We start from the raw sequence: 16,682 nt of genomic DNA on the forward strand, positions 1-16,682 counted from the left end.
TCTCTTCCCTTTTTCCTTCAGTGAGTGCCTGTTTGAGTCCCCCCCCATCTCCTTCCAGCCTCCCCCAGCAGCTGGTGGATCTCCAGCATTTTTACCACATTTTTAAGTTTTACCCTCAATACAATTCTCCCTGTTTCAAGATGAGGATTGACACTGCTGGTCCATGCTCTTTAGAAGGGTCTCTTGCAATCTGCTACACTCTCCCCTGCTCTGTTGTAATTTTGCCTTCATTTCCCCAGATTTTGGGAAAGCTCTGTGGGCTGCATTCCTCTGCCGTGCTGCTTTTATTTGCTCTGAATGTGAATCTGACCCCCACTGAAATACATGTTGTTCCCCCCACCCTGGCCTCATCCTTGCTGCCTGCTGTGGCATCAGCCACATCCCTGGCAACAAGAATGCAAATTTCCCCAGGAGTAAAAGGATGGCAAGAAGCTGTGAGGGAGCTGAGTTGCCTTTGTATGCAAATAAATGCAAACACCTTCAATTAATCTGGAAAGAACATACAATAACTGGCAACAGGTTATGAAGCATTTCGTCTTGCTTCTCTCCCTGAGGATTACTCTGGAGTGAATGTCTCTATGGTTGCATAAAATTTTTTTTAAAAACCTCATACCTTCTCTAGAAATATTTTCTTTTCCATGTTCCTGGACCGTTTGGCAGCTGCAAAACAGTTCCTTAAAGGAGGGTCATTCACTCTGTCCACGGGGAATCTCCTCCCTGCTGGCTGCAGATGTGCTCTCTCCTGACTGCTTTGATGAATGGGGAGAAAATGTGGCATTTTTGGCTATAGGCTTGCAGAAAGGTTTCTTGGGCTCTGAGAAATCATTCATTTGCAAAAGAAGGCTCTTTTTCACAAGGACCAGTTTGGCTTCTAGCAAGCCAAGAGTTCAGACAGGGAAATCTCAGCCTTTGGGGTGGGGAAGCCAGGTTTAGCTCCTCCAGCCCCAAGCAAGGGGTGCCTCTGGCTGTCCTGCAGCAGTTCCTCTTGTAGTCTCTTCTGATGCCCTTATTGCAGCATTTTTCTTATTAAAAGAATGTTGTGGAGGAGTTGGGCAGAGCCCTGGACGGCTCATGTCGGGTTCACATAAAACTGGGGTGTGTGGCAGGGGAGGGGGCAGTTATTCAGTCCCAGAGTGCTCAGATTCTCCTATTCTTCCACTGTCAGCAGGAGGTTGCAGACTTTGGAGTTGGCCCGGTGCAAGGCAAACTCCCGCCCAGGCATGGTGCCTCGTCTGCCTTTTCGAGTGGTGTTGCTCTGGCTCCCGGCAGATTTGGAAACTGTGAAGATTTCTCTGTGGGACAAGGTGACAGCAAGATGGTAAGGAGGCTGTGGTGGTGGTGGACATCATCTTCCTCCCAGACCAGCATATCCACCATCTCCTGATGGTCTAAACGTGGTGTTTCCACCCATGCATCATGAACTTGTGGTGGTGTTCCCCTATTCCTACCAGTTTTGACCCACGCTGCTCAAAAAGTGCATAACCATTAATTCCCTCCTCTCTCCAAGAAGCCCTCCTTTATCTCAAGCATGTCATGATGTTTCTACAGTATCCGGCCATATCCAGAGATTACCTGTATGGGACCTGCTCCTCTCTCAGCTGCAGGCACATGAGCACTGGGCTGCTAGAAAACCTCAGCATGGTGTCAAAGTGGATTGAGGTCTCAACTTCTGTCTGGCTTCTCAGGGTGGCTTGGAAGAAAGGGGCATCTAGTTCTGCCTGGAAATCAATGGCGAGGCTTCCCCTGCAAGACAGAAGCATTTGAGTCCGGTCACTGAGCAATGGCCCTGTGCTGGCCACTGTGCAATGGCACCAAACAACCCTTCTAAGCATCTTAATTTTAGATCTGGCCATGGAAAAGGTTTGTGTAACCAGTGCCCATCAGCCACCCTACTCATTGTGTCCACCAGGTAGGGCTGGACCCAGCAGGAGAAGGGGAAGGGGCTGTGGAAAGCCAGCCTAAGGTGCTAGGTGCTGAGCCCCCCAGGTACCCTGCACCCCCAGAGCCAAGCAGTTTCTCACCCACTGACCTTGCATTGATGCTGGTTTTCAGCTCCTGCTCCCAAATGTTGACATCCATGTCAGTTGAAATGTCAAGCCCTAGCCCACCCTGGAGTTTGACAGCCACTTGGAGGCCAGACTGCAGAGGGATGATCTGGAAGGTGGAAAAGGCAGACCTTGCTATGACAGAGCACCGCTCTCGCCTGAGCAGCTGATACTGGCAGTGACTTGTGGCTGCTGGGACTGCCTAACCCAACCCAGAAGCTGGGCTTGCATGGGAGAAACTCCAGCCATGTATGTCCCATGGCAGAGCCAGCCGTCCTGCTGTTTTACCAACCACAAGAAACATCATGCAGGGCCACCTCACTCCTGGACCTCTATCCGTGGTAACATACCTAAAAACCCACTGGCTCATGCTGTGACTTTCACTAAGATTTGGCATGGGGGCAGGTCACGTCCCTCCCTGCTGCCCCCCAAGTACCTGGTGATGGTCCATCAGCAGGAGGTTCCCTTTGACCACACTTGTGGGTTCTCCACTGCTTAACAGGACCTTGGCCATTAAGTCTGTATATCCCTGGAAGAAGACTATTGGCCGCAACTGAACATCAAAGAAGATAGCAGACATCCCAGCCATGAGCTCTGGCTCCTCTTCTCCTTCCAAGACGTTTTCTCCCAGCATCGACTCCATCCCTTGTGCTTCAATAGTGACCTAAAACACAGAAGCAGACCCATGCTAGTGCACAGAGCAAAGCTGGAGAGGTTGTTTCATGCCCTGCAGTGCTATTTGAGTTGCTCTGCTTGTCCAGCCCTCCGGCAGGCACCCTTTGAAACAGGAAGACAGTGATGGGGTGGGTTGGACAGGGTATCTAAGCTATCCCTGAGCACTGTGCAGCAGCAGTGTTGCATCCCCTGTTTTTTGGGGGAGCAAGCCCTCCCTTCTCCAGAGCAGACCTGTCTGCCTTCACATCAACGATGGGAGGTATGCGTTTATGTATTTCTGATAAGGAGCATACTGAGTGCAGAGGTGAGGTCAAACACCATAAAGAGGTTAAGAGGGGACACAGTTGGGGTGGTGGGACCACTGGGTTGATGCCGTCTCCCCCCTCCACCTATGTGCCCCCCAGCTGCTCTCCCAGAAGCACACCTGAGCTGCGCGAAGCTGCCAGCCACGGCTGAGCAGGGAGAAATCAGAGACACTCTTCCGTAGAAATCCACCTTCCAAAAACAGCAGGTCCAGCCTGAAGGTGGAAAGCAGGTCCTGGGTGACTGAAAGGCAGACAGACACCTGTAAGTATCCCTGGGCAGCACCTGGCACGTCTCTTTTTGTGAATGAGTCACTGAATGGTGGTGAGCCATAAATGCTCTGAGAGCAGCATCAGGGGACGAAGACTAATAAGAAAATACAGAGCCTGTAGGTGGGATGTGCAAGGCTGAGATGCCAGAAAGCAGGTCCCCTGTGCCACCAAGTCAGCGCTCGGCAAGCCAGAGTGGCTTCTTAAAAAAGCTCATCCAGATTGATTGCAGGAATTGGGAGGTCACTAGGTACGTCTAAAAGCAGGATCCTCAGAACTCCATGGTAGTTTGTAAGCCTCTTCAATAGATTGCATGGCTAGTCCTGTAAAAGCTGTCCCACCTATGGTCAGGGTGGCTGACCTGCACGGATTTTATATGTTAGATGTTAAATATCTGATAAAGCTAAATGATTCAGAGGGAAAAGCTTCTCTGTGGTGTCTCCTTCCATTCTTGCAATAATCAAAGGATTCAGCATTGCAATGTTTTTCTTCCAGGTGTTGGCTATTTTGCTTCCACCTACCCCCTTACAAGGCTAGACTGAGCTAATTTGAAGGAGGACAGAAAAGAGAGCTGAGGGGCAAAGATTTAAGCAGATATTTAGCAAATGTTGATTGCTGCAGTCTCTCTGAAGTTTGATTTTATCTCAGTGCAAGGACTCTCCTCTTTGAAGAGCTTATTAAAAATTCCTAAGGAAGCTAAATATCTTGACTCATCGGCAAAAGCACAGAAACTCCCACTTACAATTCACCATTGGCTTCATCTCCAGCTGAAGTACCTCTTTCAAATTAGCAGATTTAGGGAAACTATGTGGCACAGCCCAGCCCCCCTGCTGTAGGGGTGTCAGAGAAAGATGTATGTATTTTGGGTGGTGGCAACCAGCCAGCCTTCAGCTGGTGCTGGGGGACATGCTCAGAAACCTCACACTGAGATTTTGGGGCATTTCTATAAAGCTGAGGCTTCTTTAGAAAGCTGCCTTTCCCTACCAGCCGCTCCTTTAGCCGTTTGAGGGGACCATGGGGTCAGTGTTCTCCGTGGTGTCACCTGTCAGAGGTCCTGAGAAAGAAGAGGAGATGCCAGCTTTCGAGAAGAAGTTGTAATTATTTATCTGTGGGTCTCCCATGATGTCCTTCATTATCTTCCTGGAAGCAAGAGGGAAAGGGTGTGTTAGCACTGGGAGGGAAGGAAGGGAAAATGTCAGTGCTCATTACAGAAGGCTGTACAGAGAAGGAAATATAAATTTCTGAAGTATTTATCCTGGTCACTGACTGCCCAGAGAAATGTGAGCAAAAAAAGGAAACCAACAGATGCGGCCTCCCCTGGAATTTCCCTCTCCTCCGGTTTATGAGGATAAACCAGTCAGATATTTTTGTGCAGCTTTTGCTTAACTCTGAAAAATGTTAGTGCTCAGTTCGTTTTGTGCAGATAGGAAGATTAATGCAGTTACAAATCGTGCCCTGCCCTGTGAGCCAGAGCTTTGGCCTCCAAGGACTCTGCTGAAACCACAAGTCTGGGTCCTGCTGCACTGGGGCAGGATGAGGAGGGATGCTGGGTTTTGGCTGGTTGGGTGGCATCTGTATCTTTTCCTCTTTCAGGAGCTGGGAATTTCTGGGACAGCCTCGGTGCCAGCTCCAAGAAGTGATGCTAGCAGGCTTTAAAGGCACACTGGGTCAAAAGCCACAGCTTGAGTGTGGAGGGGGAGAAAAACGTGATGTAGGGCTAGGGTAAAAAATGCAACCTTCCCCTCCAGACCCACCTTGCCGGGTGGTGGTCAGCATGCAGGCTGTTCCAGACCTTCAGGAGCAAAAACGTTGCTGTCTCTGTCTCCAGCTCTTTGGCAGCTAGCAGGATGTTGATGACATCCATGGGTGAGGGCTCGTTATCTAGGAGGATTTCTGCAGCAGCCAGGCGACACGTTTTTTCGTAGCTCTTCCTCTTCTCGTGCAAAATCCTCCTCATTGCTCGTTTCACCTGATATGAGAGGGCAATTAAAATGGTGGTGTTAGGGTGGTGATGTGCAAGTGTTGGTTCTGTTTGCACCCTGATGACTTGGCTTTGAATGGGAAGAGGAGCACCAAGCCTTGGCACCTTCATTTCATACCTTGCTGGAGATGTGCTGAGCGGGGAACTGCTGCAGAGCAGAGATGGCAGCGGCGGTGATAGTGGCAGGACCCTCCTCAGCATGGTCCAGGAGGGTGGGGATGGTTTCAGGGAGCATTGCGTTCCCCAGGGCCAGCAGATAAATGACCACCTCGGACTCCTTCTCGGCTCCCTTTAGCCCCCTGAGGATGGTTTCCACCCCGCGTTCCACCTCCTGCTCGGGATTTGCAGGAGGGCAGAAAAGCAGAGTGGGGTGAGGGACAGGAGACATTCTGGGCAGCCCCAGAGGTGGCGCCAGGGGTGTCCGAAAAAGCCAAGCATGGGGTTTGCAGAGGACCCACCTGCAGCCCACACAGCTTCTGCTGGCACAGCTTGCCGACCAGAGACCCCATGGCAACTATCCCTGTCTCCTGGACATCAGGGGCTAGCTGCTTCCCATCCAGCTTGTCCTGGCCACCAGGAAAGGGGTATTAGGAAGCAGAGAAAAAGAGGGTGAAAAAGAGAGAGGGGGGGTGCGTTTTACCTTTTACCTCAAAGCTTTTGCCAAAAAAGTAAGGGGAAACTGGTTCTTAACTGCCTTGAAGGAGGCAAGGCATGGTTTAAAATGCCATTTTTTCATGGTGGCTTTTAATTAAGCTTCTATTATCTGTAATGCACTGATATAAAGCACTTTCTTCACTTTCCTCTGAGGAGTATCTACTCTCATTGCCAGTGTCCCATTAAAAGCGCATAAAACAATCCCATAAGCAGGAAGATATATTTCTATGGAATCATATTTTCCTCTTTCAGGAAAACATGCTTGTTATTCCCTCCTGCCTGAAATGGGGTGAGGATCCATCCTGGACTGAGGACCCTCAGGGAGGGAAAGAAATATCCATACTTACTAACACCAGGCGAAGAAGCTCTCCAGAAGGCCGGGGAGAGAAAGCTGCCGCGTAGAGAAAGTTCTCCAGCAGGGACTTGGGCTCCTTGCTGAAATCCAGAAAGTCTGAGAGAGCTGCCAAGGATGCCACCGACTGTGCAGCTACCGCTGCCTCCACAACAAAGGGGCTGGAGCAAGAAGAAGGAGGTTATCAGTGGCACGACCCGCTGATAGAACGGGAGAAGAAACAAGGTACCCTGTGCAGCTCTCATCCCTCTTTCTCTTCTCCGTGCTCTCTTCTTTCTTTAACTCTTGGGAGCTTCAGTTCATGGGTTAAGAAACCTGGAAGGTTGGCTCTTGCTCTAAACTCACCCACCTCAAGGTATTCCACTGCAGAGAAGAGTCTGGCCACAGCACCCACACCAACAAAGAATGGATGCTATGGTGGATGGTCTGAAAATGACAGACCTCCAATGACATTTGCAGAAAGCCTTGCTGGAGTATTTGCTCCGCTTCAAAGCCAGCAGGAAAAAAGGAAGAGAGGAAAAAAAAATAGCAAGCCATGCAGTGTTTGTACAGAATAGTCATTAAATAAAACCACACTTGGATTAGTCAGGATGACTGCCTGGATCAGGTATGGTGCATGGACCAGCACTAAATGACCCTAGTTGCCAGGACCAGGAATGACCCTACATGCCAGGGTTCTACACGCGCGGAAAGCCAATTTCAACAAGGTAACTCCTAGGAGTCTCACAGCATCTCCTCTGGTGCTTTCCTCAGCAGCTGCAGAACATCTCTCTTCTTCGCGCTGTGCAGCATCCGGATGAACCTCTGGAACTGCCAGGTTGTTGCCACCTTTGAGGTGTCCATTTTGACCCTCTGGCTGTCAAAATCCTTCAGGTAGGCTCTCAGCTGCAAAGATGAAATTTAGTAGTTGGGATTTAAGGTCTTCTAGCCCCATTATCATGGAATAATGTTTATACAGGAAATATTTAGGAGTGGGAGGGACCCATGGGGATCATGTAGTTGCCTGCAGGAATCTACTGCAGCTTCCCACCCACCACTGAGGACTTGTGTTAAAGCCCCAGTTTGTGGTATCTTCCAGGAAAACATCAGAAGAAACCGAGAGGATCGCTGATGCCTGAAAGTTGTTGAAATTCCACATTTCCTAGGTGAAAAGTCTGGAGGACGTGAGGAGGCAGAAATAAGCTCTTGTTCGTCCTTGCCAGCCTGACCTGCAGTGGAAATATTTCCTGACCTCAGACCTGTGATGAGTTTAATGCAACTGCATGTGCCAGCTGTGCTGCAGGTATTTCCCCATCAAGGGAACACAGCTATGCCTGGGGGGGACAGAGGAGTCCCTTCCACCATGGGTAGCAACACTAGACACTATTTGGGAGAGGTAATAGGTCAGGCTGCTGCTCTACAGCACTCCCAGGGTGGCATCCTGCCTTGTCAGCAGTCACCAGCCCCTTCAAACACACCACTGCGGTTGAACCCTAAATTCTACAGCCTTCTCCTGCCCACCCTGGTGCCCAGCCTGGGGGAGAGCACGTGGCGAGTTTTGCGGGTGGGTAGCATCACTGACCGATGGGCAGTGGGTGCAGACCCTCCTGAAGGGCAGGCTGGCCATGCCCAGGGTCTGGTGCTGTCCCTCTGTGCCAGCCAGTGCATCCTCAGGGCTTCGTCCAGTCACCTCTGCTGGGCCGGGCATTGGAGGAGACACCAGCTGGAGCTGCTGCCTGTGGAGGGAGAAGAAGCCATTGGGGAGCACTTTGTCATTTACATCTTCCATGACTCAGAGGCTGGTTGGGTTCATGCAGGGTTGCAGAAGGAGGAGATGTGGGTGGAAGCTGTCAAAAGGTGCTTGGTGTTCCCTGCCTGACATGCCCAGCTGCTGCACCTTGTCCTTGCTGCCTGCACCAGTCTGTGCCCGCCAAGCTGGCAGGAGAGCGGCGAATACTTCAGCTCCGACAGATGCACCTTCATCCCCTGCCAGGCTGCCCAGTTCAGGTGGTGATATGGGGACATCACTCACCTTGAACTGATTTTGATGCTGGTGGTGGATCTCAGGGCTGGAGACAGAACGTGGCTTTCCTCTGCCAGCACCGACTGGAGGAGGTTGTCTTTCACTATGTACTGGCTTCTGCTGGTGGGCTGCCACTGGACTTGAAAAATCTTAAAAAAGGAAAAGCAAGGAGAGAAAAAAATGCAACCTTTTCTCTCTTTTCCTCTCCCCAGGAGATTTCTCTCCTTTTTATTAGCAGCAAAAGAGTTTTCCAGTCCACAAAGTTGCCTGCTTTGCTTGCAAAACATAGGAAAAGAAAATCCAGAAGAGCCTGACCTCTTGCCAGATGTGGGAGAAGGTGACACCTGGTGAGGACCATGGTGAAGGGATGCTCTCGCCCATGGCTGATGTGGGGAGACAGACTGATGACACCATACAGGCTTTCTCTTTCACTACATGGTGGTATCACGCTGGTCAGCCATGGAAGAAAAGGGGAGCAGAGGGAGCAGGGGTTATTCCTGCCTGGCATGGGTGATGCCTGGAGACTGCAAACTGGAATCAGTGCCTCCCAATGCATTGCCCTTCCTTCAGGCCCATTCCACAGCTGCACAGTATGGGAAGGAGGTATGGCACTCAGTGCCAAAACCTGCCTCGTCCTGACAAGCATCAGCAAGGACGTTCTCTGAGAGAAAGAGAAAGCTAAGCAACTGCAATTTCCACCAAGCTTATGCCAAAAAATGCTTGGCTTCCTTGCGTGGTGACCTTGGGGAAGCTCACTGGATTTTTTCCTTCCAAAAGAAATGACGCACTTGCTGGACTTCACCTCTGCCTTGTTTCCCAGCTGCGGTGAGGGGAGCACTGGTCATGCTGGGAGACGTTATTGAACAGCTGGGCTTGCACGTGGCAGGTCTTGGGGAGGAGGAAGAGCTGAACCATGTGCAAGCAGTGCTTTTTGACAGCAAATGGCATTAGGGATAATAACATCACTATTTTAATAGAGAGGTTTTTTATCCATAGGCTTTGCCTTTTACAGAGCTGGGCAGCACTGTCATTTTTCTGTTACAGCTACAGATACAGGCACGGTCCAGAGAGCTGCCTCGATCCAGATGGCAGGTTTGTGTGAAAACCTTATTGCCAAAAATGTGCTATGCAGGGTTCGTTACTTTCTTGGGTAAGTTTGCTATGAATCATACCCCAGAAAGCTTTTATTATATGAACACTCAGAATTTGACTGCCAGGTGTCAAGACCCTTGCCAAAGCCTGTGGGCTCTCTATGTGGTGATGCCCATTTTAATATTGAATTCAGTAGAATTTATATACTTTGAAAAACCTGTTGATTTTAATCGTGGCAGGTATAGCTGCATTAAGACCCACAGAGTTTAATCTATGTAAGGCTGAACATGGGCTACTGCTTTAAACAAAGCAAGCAGCAGTCTTTGGTCCTGTCCCTGTCAACCTAATCCAGTAAATCTGAGGTCCACAAAACGTTTCTGTATCTCCACCTTCCCAAGCAGGATTAAATGATGGGTCAGAAGCGATAACAAGGATGGGGATGGGACGACCCAGGACATCTTTTCTTCTCCTACCCACCTTGAAACCATATGCTTCTCCCAAGGTATGTTGGTGCATCCCATGCTGGGTATGGGTCTAAGAGCTAGAGTCCCATTCCAGGCTGGTGCAGAAGGCTGAAGCCAGCTGGGAGTGGGACTCAAAACCCACCTGCAGCAAGATTTTTGGGACAGCCCTGATGTACTTGACATAAGTTGAGCCCACCACCGTGAGAGCAATGCACTTGCTTTGTTTACAGAAGTGAATCCAGAGTTCAGCTTTGTGCAGCTGAGGAGATCCTTTGCCTTTGTGATGGAATGGTTGGACACAGTGTATGTGACTTGACAGCTCCCAGAGATGTCCTCCTGAAACGCAAATATTAGTGACCATGGGTAAGGGTGATCAGCTTTGACTGAGCCTGAATAAAATGATCTGTGTAGAGAACAGACACAAAGGACAAACTGAGAAACAGAAAAGTGATCAAAAAGCTAGAAACTGGGCTGTATTTGGGGGTGTTGGGTAGCTCCAAGTCCATCTGGGCAGAAAATTTGCTTTTGCAAATTAAAGCTAACACCAGCAGCAGCATCTTTGTGCCTGCATTTTGGGTTTTGAGGTTATTTCATGTTGGTCACAGGTTACTCCAGGACCAGTGGAGCTCTGGATGGAGGGATTTCCCTTCCATTTGCTGGCTGCTGGCTGGGCTGAACAACAAAAATCCCGCTTGGCAGAAATTCTTGTAGAGGTTTTTCTCTACTATTCCTACCCTCCAGGGAAAGATGATGATTTTGTAAGTGTGTCCATTCCTGAAAATCACCTACTGATTATTTTATTTAAAATCATCTGCCTTTCTAATAGCCATCCTTGCTCACAGCCCAGGGGCAGCTGGAACAGCAAAGCCCATGATTTTTTCCTGAATTTTGCTTCCTTGGCTGAAGCAGCTGGGCTGTCTGTGCTTTGGGGCTGGCCCTCCTGCTGCAGCATGGTCCCTGGCTTTTGGTCAGAGTCTGGCACCTGCTCTGCACCTACCTCCACTGCAGTGCCTGCATGGGGCTGGAGCTGGAGCAGACTGATGATGCCTCGCTTCAGGTTCGAGATCAAGATGCTTTCTGCTTCATCCCCGTAGAAGGCTTTGACCTGGGAGGGCAAGAGGTGGTGTCTGGCTGTGGGGACAGCTCTGGGGGCCCTGCTGCTTTCCCTGCTTACAGACATCTCCCCTGCAGCCTAAGCAACACCCTGTAGACATCTGAAGATTTTTCTCAGTAAGGTCCGTATCCCTCAATAGCACAAGCTTTATGGATGCACGCCCATGAAATTTGTCTTTTTCTCACCCTTGTTTTCCAAAGCCTTAGAGGAAAAGCTCAGAAATGAGCTTATATAACCATATATATATATATATATATATATATATAAGGACTGAAGCCATTTTAACATGGGATGCTGCAGCTCCAGCTGAACCTGCATCCTCTTTGGAGGATGGGGCTCCATATTGGACCCTGTGAGAGAGTGAATATTCCTACATTTGCTGCTCTGTCCAGTTCCTTGTGCTGCGATATGAAATCAGAGGTGGAGCAAGAGTTTGTATATGCTTCGTAGCTGGCAAAAATTGGGATGTGGGCAGGAGTGCTCTGTGGAGGACATGAGCAAGCCCAGGGGGTGTCCAGCTGACCTTCCCACTGCTCCAGGAGATGAACACTGGCTGCTGGAGCTCTGCCCGTGCCTCTTGGCTCAGTGCAATCTCTGCAGGGGGACCTCCAGTGCCATCCTGGCTCCTCTCCTCTTCTGGCTTGTGTTGGACTTTCAGGTCACGGATCTATGACAGTAGAAGATGCCAGAAAGCAGTGACCAAGCATGTCTGCTCTAAAGTTGCTATGCATTTTACCTGCAAGTGGTGGCCTCTTGGTCAGAGAGGTAATTTTTCAGATGGCATAGGCTAGAAAAGGAATGGGCTAAAGAAAGACAGCATCACTGCTCCCAGGAGGAGTTCCCAGCTGCAATGGTTTTACCACCTCACACACCTGCACCTGGAGCAGCTCTTCCCCACTTTGGTCCCTCCAGAGCTGGTGTAACTGGACCAATGCCTCAGCCTGCAGGCAGGCTCCCTGCAGGGACAGCATGGACGTGTGCTCCAGCTGGACGTCCAGGGTATAGTGGTATTGATACAGGGTCCCAGGTTGGAACGAAAGTGGCTGCAAACTCCCTAAGGAAAGATGCAAATGTTGAAGGTACGCAGTTGCAGACCTCGGTCCCTCCACTTGCTGCAGCCAGCATCCTCCACCCTAGAGAGAACCCAGACTTGCAGGGACACCTGTGACCTGCATCACTTTGCCTCCTGGACATGTCATTTTTACACCAAGCAGTAGGTATAGCTGATGTGTTTGGGGGAGAACATGGGAAGGTTTTTATGGGAAATTATTTGTGCCTGCCAGTTGGAAATTTGGGTGTTTTCTGGATGACAGCTGATTCCTGCCTGTGTTTCCAGCCCTGCCTTAGAAACAATGGCCAGAGTGGGGGCTCTGCTTGGGGACTTCAGCAGGACTTTTTTTCAAGTGCCAGAGAAACACACTTTAATCCTGAAGTAAAGTTTCCTGAGCGTGCCCACAGGCAGGAGGGATATCTTGAAGTGTCTTTTCAGCATTGTTCATTAACTGGGGCAACGTCAGCATTTTTATTTAGGGGAGAAGGGAGGCCATATTCTTCATATTGTGTGTTTCCCATCAGAACTGCTAACTCTTAATTAGAACACTGACTTTGAGATAGGGCAAAATTAAATTGGTGTGGCAGCTTTAGATCAAAACTCCTTGCTTTAATCTTGTTTATCTAGAATTATTTGGAGTCCCTTTCTCTTCCTCATATTAAAATACAGTTGCAGGGAGGAGGGTTGCCTTTGTCATGACATAAGCAGTCTAATCTATTTTCTAAAGTCACTTGAAATTCTTCTGCACATCTGATGCACTTGTTTGGCTTCTGAAATGTTTTATAGTTTTGCTATTTTTGCTATAATAACAAATGAAAGAAATCAATGGAAATCCAGCTCACTCCCTGGGGCTTTCCTCCATCAGCCAGACTGAAGAATTTCTATGTTTCTGCACCGTGTGCAGTTAAAAAAGCTCCAGCTTTCTGGTCTTCCTCACCCCCCAGGGAGGACTTCTATGGTCCCAAAAAATTTCCCCACCTTAGGAAGTGCTCAGACTGTTTGCAGCTGAGGCAATAATTCTTCCCTCCCCAGCCAGAGACTGGGGAGATGTTGCATTACGGCAAGCCCCAGGAGGCTCTTTGTGCACTGGGATGAACATCCCGCCTATTGGGGCATCCAGACCCCACCATGTCCCTGGACCCCAAGCAGCCCAAAGTCTCTTACCTTTTGCTGTGCTCACAAAGGAAAAGCAAAGAAGGCCAATGTATCCCCAAGCTGCCTGCGGATTCATGGTGGGCTCTGGGAGCTGGGCGGGAGACCGGGAAGAAAAGGGGGGTGGGAGAGGGAGCTGTACAACAAAAGTGGGCAAGATTTGCAACATCAGGCGATGGGGCCCAAACTTCTCCCTATCCCCGCCTTACACATCCAAGGAAAAGCAAATAATTAAACCTTTGCACCAACCCCCAGCAGCCACGGAGGGTTTGGAAATCAGCTGAGGTTTGCCAAAGAGCAGCGGGAGGGGAGGAAAGCTGCAAAAAGGAGCTGCCAGAAGCATTGCAGGGTGGAGAGATTGCCAGTTTGCCTTGATACGGGAGGGAGATGCTCAGAAAGCCACCCTGTCCCTTGGTGAACCATCTCTTCCCACCAGAAGGGGAAGAAATGGTTGCTTTTAAAAGAAAAGACCCGGAAGGGGGAAAACAGCTTTTCCATCCTTTTAGTTAGAGACTGGGATCTGCAGCCTGGAGGCTCAAGTTACTTAAAGGGCCAGGCTGGAGGGGGATGGGGAGACCACACTGATGAGTGGGAACCTGAACACTGTTACCCCTCAAATACAGCATGGGAAAGGGGCTAAGGAGGGGGGCTTGGCTGGTTGTGCTCCACAGAGCCTTCTAAGCCCTTGGCCCACCAACTGTGCTTTTGTTTTTCCCATGCATGAACTTTACGATTGCTGAGTTTAATCAGTTCCTAAAGACTATAGACTGCAAAGGCCCAGAGTCCCTAGAGGTGGTGATGTGGCTTAGGGTCCTGAGAGACCTTTTTGCCAAAAAGAATGGGTGAGTGGGAGAGGGTCAGGCACATCGCACCCTTCTTGTGCAGGGATCTGAGAGGCAGTAATGTCTTTATGGAAGTGATCTGCATATTGAGTGGGACCAAAACCCAACGGATTTGGTGTTACGGCGTTTTCAAGGGCACATCTTCCAGCTCTGCATCGCTGCTGGGCTTTTGGGGCACTACTGTGACCTGAGAGGCAGGGCAAATCCAGCTGTGAGCTACCTGGGAAGAGTCCAGCTGCAGGTTTCCTATATGTGGTGTCTCCACTTGGTCCTCTGATGGTCTTTATGGACAAATACCCCATAGTTAGATTGAAGCATTTTCTTCTCTTTATGATTGTCTCTCCTGCTGGTCTGTCATCTTTTCATTCAACAGTTTCCTGTTTCGTTTGACCATTTGCCACGAATTGGCTGCTCAAGGTGTACCCGCAGGGTGTGACGCCGTTAGTTGGAAGGGTCTGCCTGCATCAGCTTCTCCTCCTGGGATTCATGGACCCGGGGTACTTCTGCTCTGCCAGTGTGCACTGAGAGACCAAAGCAAGCTGGGGATGGAGAGCACTCCTGCTGAACATTGAAAGCTTAGCTTTCTAGCCAGGGTGGGGAAAAATGAAATATTTCAAGGAGCAAAGTGGCTGTCGAGGGTCTAAGTCCTGAAAATCAGGTCTAAGTCCTGAAAATTGGGTCCCAGAGTGTCTGTTGTTTGCAGCTAAACACGCTGCCTGGAGAGGAAAGGCAAACAGAAACAGCTTGTGAGAAAGACCCTGTTGATAAGGAGGCCTCAGACTGGAACTGCACTTTGACAGGTTTGCTTATTTATATTTGGCTGCTGAGTCCTCCCAGGATCAGGGTGTGGGAAGCCGACAAGCTGCAACCTGTGTTCCTGTAGGCAGCTCTGGACTGCTGATCGCTACCCACCGGGAAGTTTGAGAGGCAAAACCATGTGACAGTCACTCGGCAGAGTTTTCCCAGCAGACCCAGGGAAGGGAGTTTATCCACTGCCTGTGCTGCTGGGGATGAGCTGCTGAGCTCCCACTTGAAATCTGGATGAGAGGTCTCTTGCTGTCATTTCGTGATCGCCTTTCTTATAATCTCATCCTCATGACAAGATAGCAATGGGCAGGGAAAGTAGTCACGTAGCTGGAAAGTCAGCAGGGATGGGATTTATCTCTAGGTTCCTAAGTCAGGTCTCTAGACTAAACCAACCATCCTGGATCCTTCTAAAGGCAGCAGAATGAGAGAGGTGTCTTTGGAGGATGCTACATGCCGCTTATCTTGGGCACTGCCGTACTGTGACATTAATCTCCCTCTGATGGTATTTATTTAACTCCATCAGTTATGTAGGAAATTTAATACCTAGCTCAGACTTTGATGTGTAACTTTGAAATGAATCCTGCTCTCTGATGTGTGGCTTTGCCAGTCACTGTGACAATTTCTCTGCCTGGAGAGAAAACTCCCCCAGATTTGTTAGTGCAGGAGGGGAGGCCGGGATGCGCAGTGAGCTCCAGTGCCTGTTTTCACCTGGTTTCTCTTCCTCTAGACCCGATTCTTGCTTTTGTCTCTGGGCGAATCTGTGAAAGATTAAAGCAGAAAAAATCAGACATTTCATCTTCCTGGTGCTGGCCATGAAGATAAAGGGCAGATAGCTTTGCTTGTTGCTCGGTGTTGCTGTGTTTGTCCATTCCATAGTGACTATAGGACACCATGGCTGCGGGTCTTGGGAAAAGCACTGCTGCCCAGCATCACTGCATAGTTATGCATACTCTGTGCTTTCATCCACCTTCTGCTCAAGTGACAGGATAAACATAGTGAGCTTTGAATCCATCCCACAGCTGAAACAAAAGAAGGGGAATGGAAGTATTCGTGCATAATTAATTTCACCAGCATCCTGATGCATCTTCTCCCACATGCTGGTTTTTTCTCTGTACATGGGGAAGCCCCAGAGCATGGTCTCCCAAGGCCCCTGCTCGACTCCCTGGACCTGCTTCTGTGCTGATCCTGGGAGGCCAGACCCCCTGTGCTCCCTGGTCTCTGCCCTACCGCCTGTGGGTCAGGCTGGAGGCTGGCAGCTGCAGTCTCCAACAAGCCCTGACTGATGCTCTTTTCAGTAAGAAGAGGGCAAAGAGGAAGCAGAAGGAAGTGTGTTTCCACTGTTGCATTAAAAGATTTGATAGCAGTGTCACAAGCCGATCCTATCTTTTAGGTCTTCACTTTATTTCCACTCCAAATTTAACCAACTTTTGTAAGGCCTCCAATTTGCTCAGCGTGCTTCCCAAACCCATCTAGGGCTGTCATGCTTTTGGAAAGATGCCTTATGAAACTCTGCAAACCTACAGACAGATGCATGGTCCTAAAAACAGTGCTTCTGAAATCCTGGGTGTTCCTCCAGCCCCTCACCTATCACCCAGGGGAAATGTGATCTCCCATTTCCATCCAGGCACAACCTGCTAGCGTGTGGTCAAGGATCTGTCTTCATCTTCTCACTTTCTTATTTGGACGCTGTGCTGCTAATTCCCTTAGAAATGACATGGTGGCAAGCTCTATGGACAGAACTGGGATATTGAGCCTGGTCCTGGAATCACCATGGGGGAGTCTGGCTGCAGGACCTGATGCAGCAGCTCTGAAACTTATTGGCAGAGTAGAGCAGGGACGGTCAGTGTAACCAGGTCACTGTGCCCCAGGGTCAGAGGCA

The 16,682-nt window shown here is 49.7% G+C and overlaps 1 protein-coding gene across 1 annotated transcript; it reads right to left on the reverse strand.

Moving 5' to 3' along the window:
* Window positions 1–1,147: 1,147 nt before the first annotated feature.
* On the reverse strand, window positions 1,148–13,233 carry LOC121094106 (microsomal triglyceride transfer protein-like). The gene is made up of 18 exons (XM_040607280.1): window positions 13,167–13,233; window positions 11,824–12,005; window positions 11,475–11,618; window positions 10,835–10,942; window positions 10,057–10,173; window positions 8,291–8,430; window positions 7,841–7,994; window positions 7,007–7,164; window positions 6,275–6,440; window positions 5,732–5,839; window positions 5,392–5,604; window positions 5,047–5,261; window positions 4,335–4,432; window positions 3,145–3,266; window positions 2,482–2,709; window positions 2,030–2,154; window positions 1,573–1,743; window positions 1,148–1,292 (listed from the first exon to the last, which is right to left on the reverse strand). The coding sequence occupies exons 1-18, from the start codon at window positions 13,231–13,233 to the stop codon at window positions 1,148–1,150; spliced, it is 2,661 nt and encodes an 886-aa protein (XP_040463214.1).
* Between the last annotated feature and the right edge of the window lie 3,449 nt (window positions 13,234–16,682).

Source organism: Falco naumanni, chromosome 9 (assembly GCF_017639655.2).
Source record: "Falco naumanni isolate bFalNau1 chromosome 9, bFalNau1.pat, whole genome shotgun sequence".
NCBI lineage: Eukaryota > Metazoa > Chordata > Aves > Falconiformes > Falconidae > Falco > Falco naumanni.

Coding starts and splice junctions, on each gene's coding strand:
- LOC121094106 (XM_040607280.1), bottom strand. CDS start 13,233: ATGAATCCGCAGGCAGCTTGGGGATACATTGGCCTTCTTTGCTTTTCC. Junction 10,174..10,834: donor ATGCAGGCACTGCAGTGGAG/GTAGGTGCAGAG, acceptor TTTGCGTTTCAG/GAGGACATCTCTGGGAGCTG. Junction 1,744..2,029: donor AAAACCAGCATCAATGCAAG/GTCAGTGGGTGA, acceptor TCTGTCTTGCAG/GGGAAGCCTCGCCATTGATT.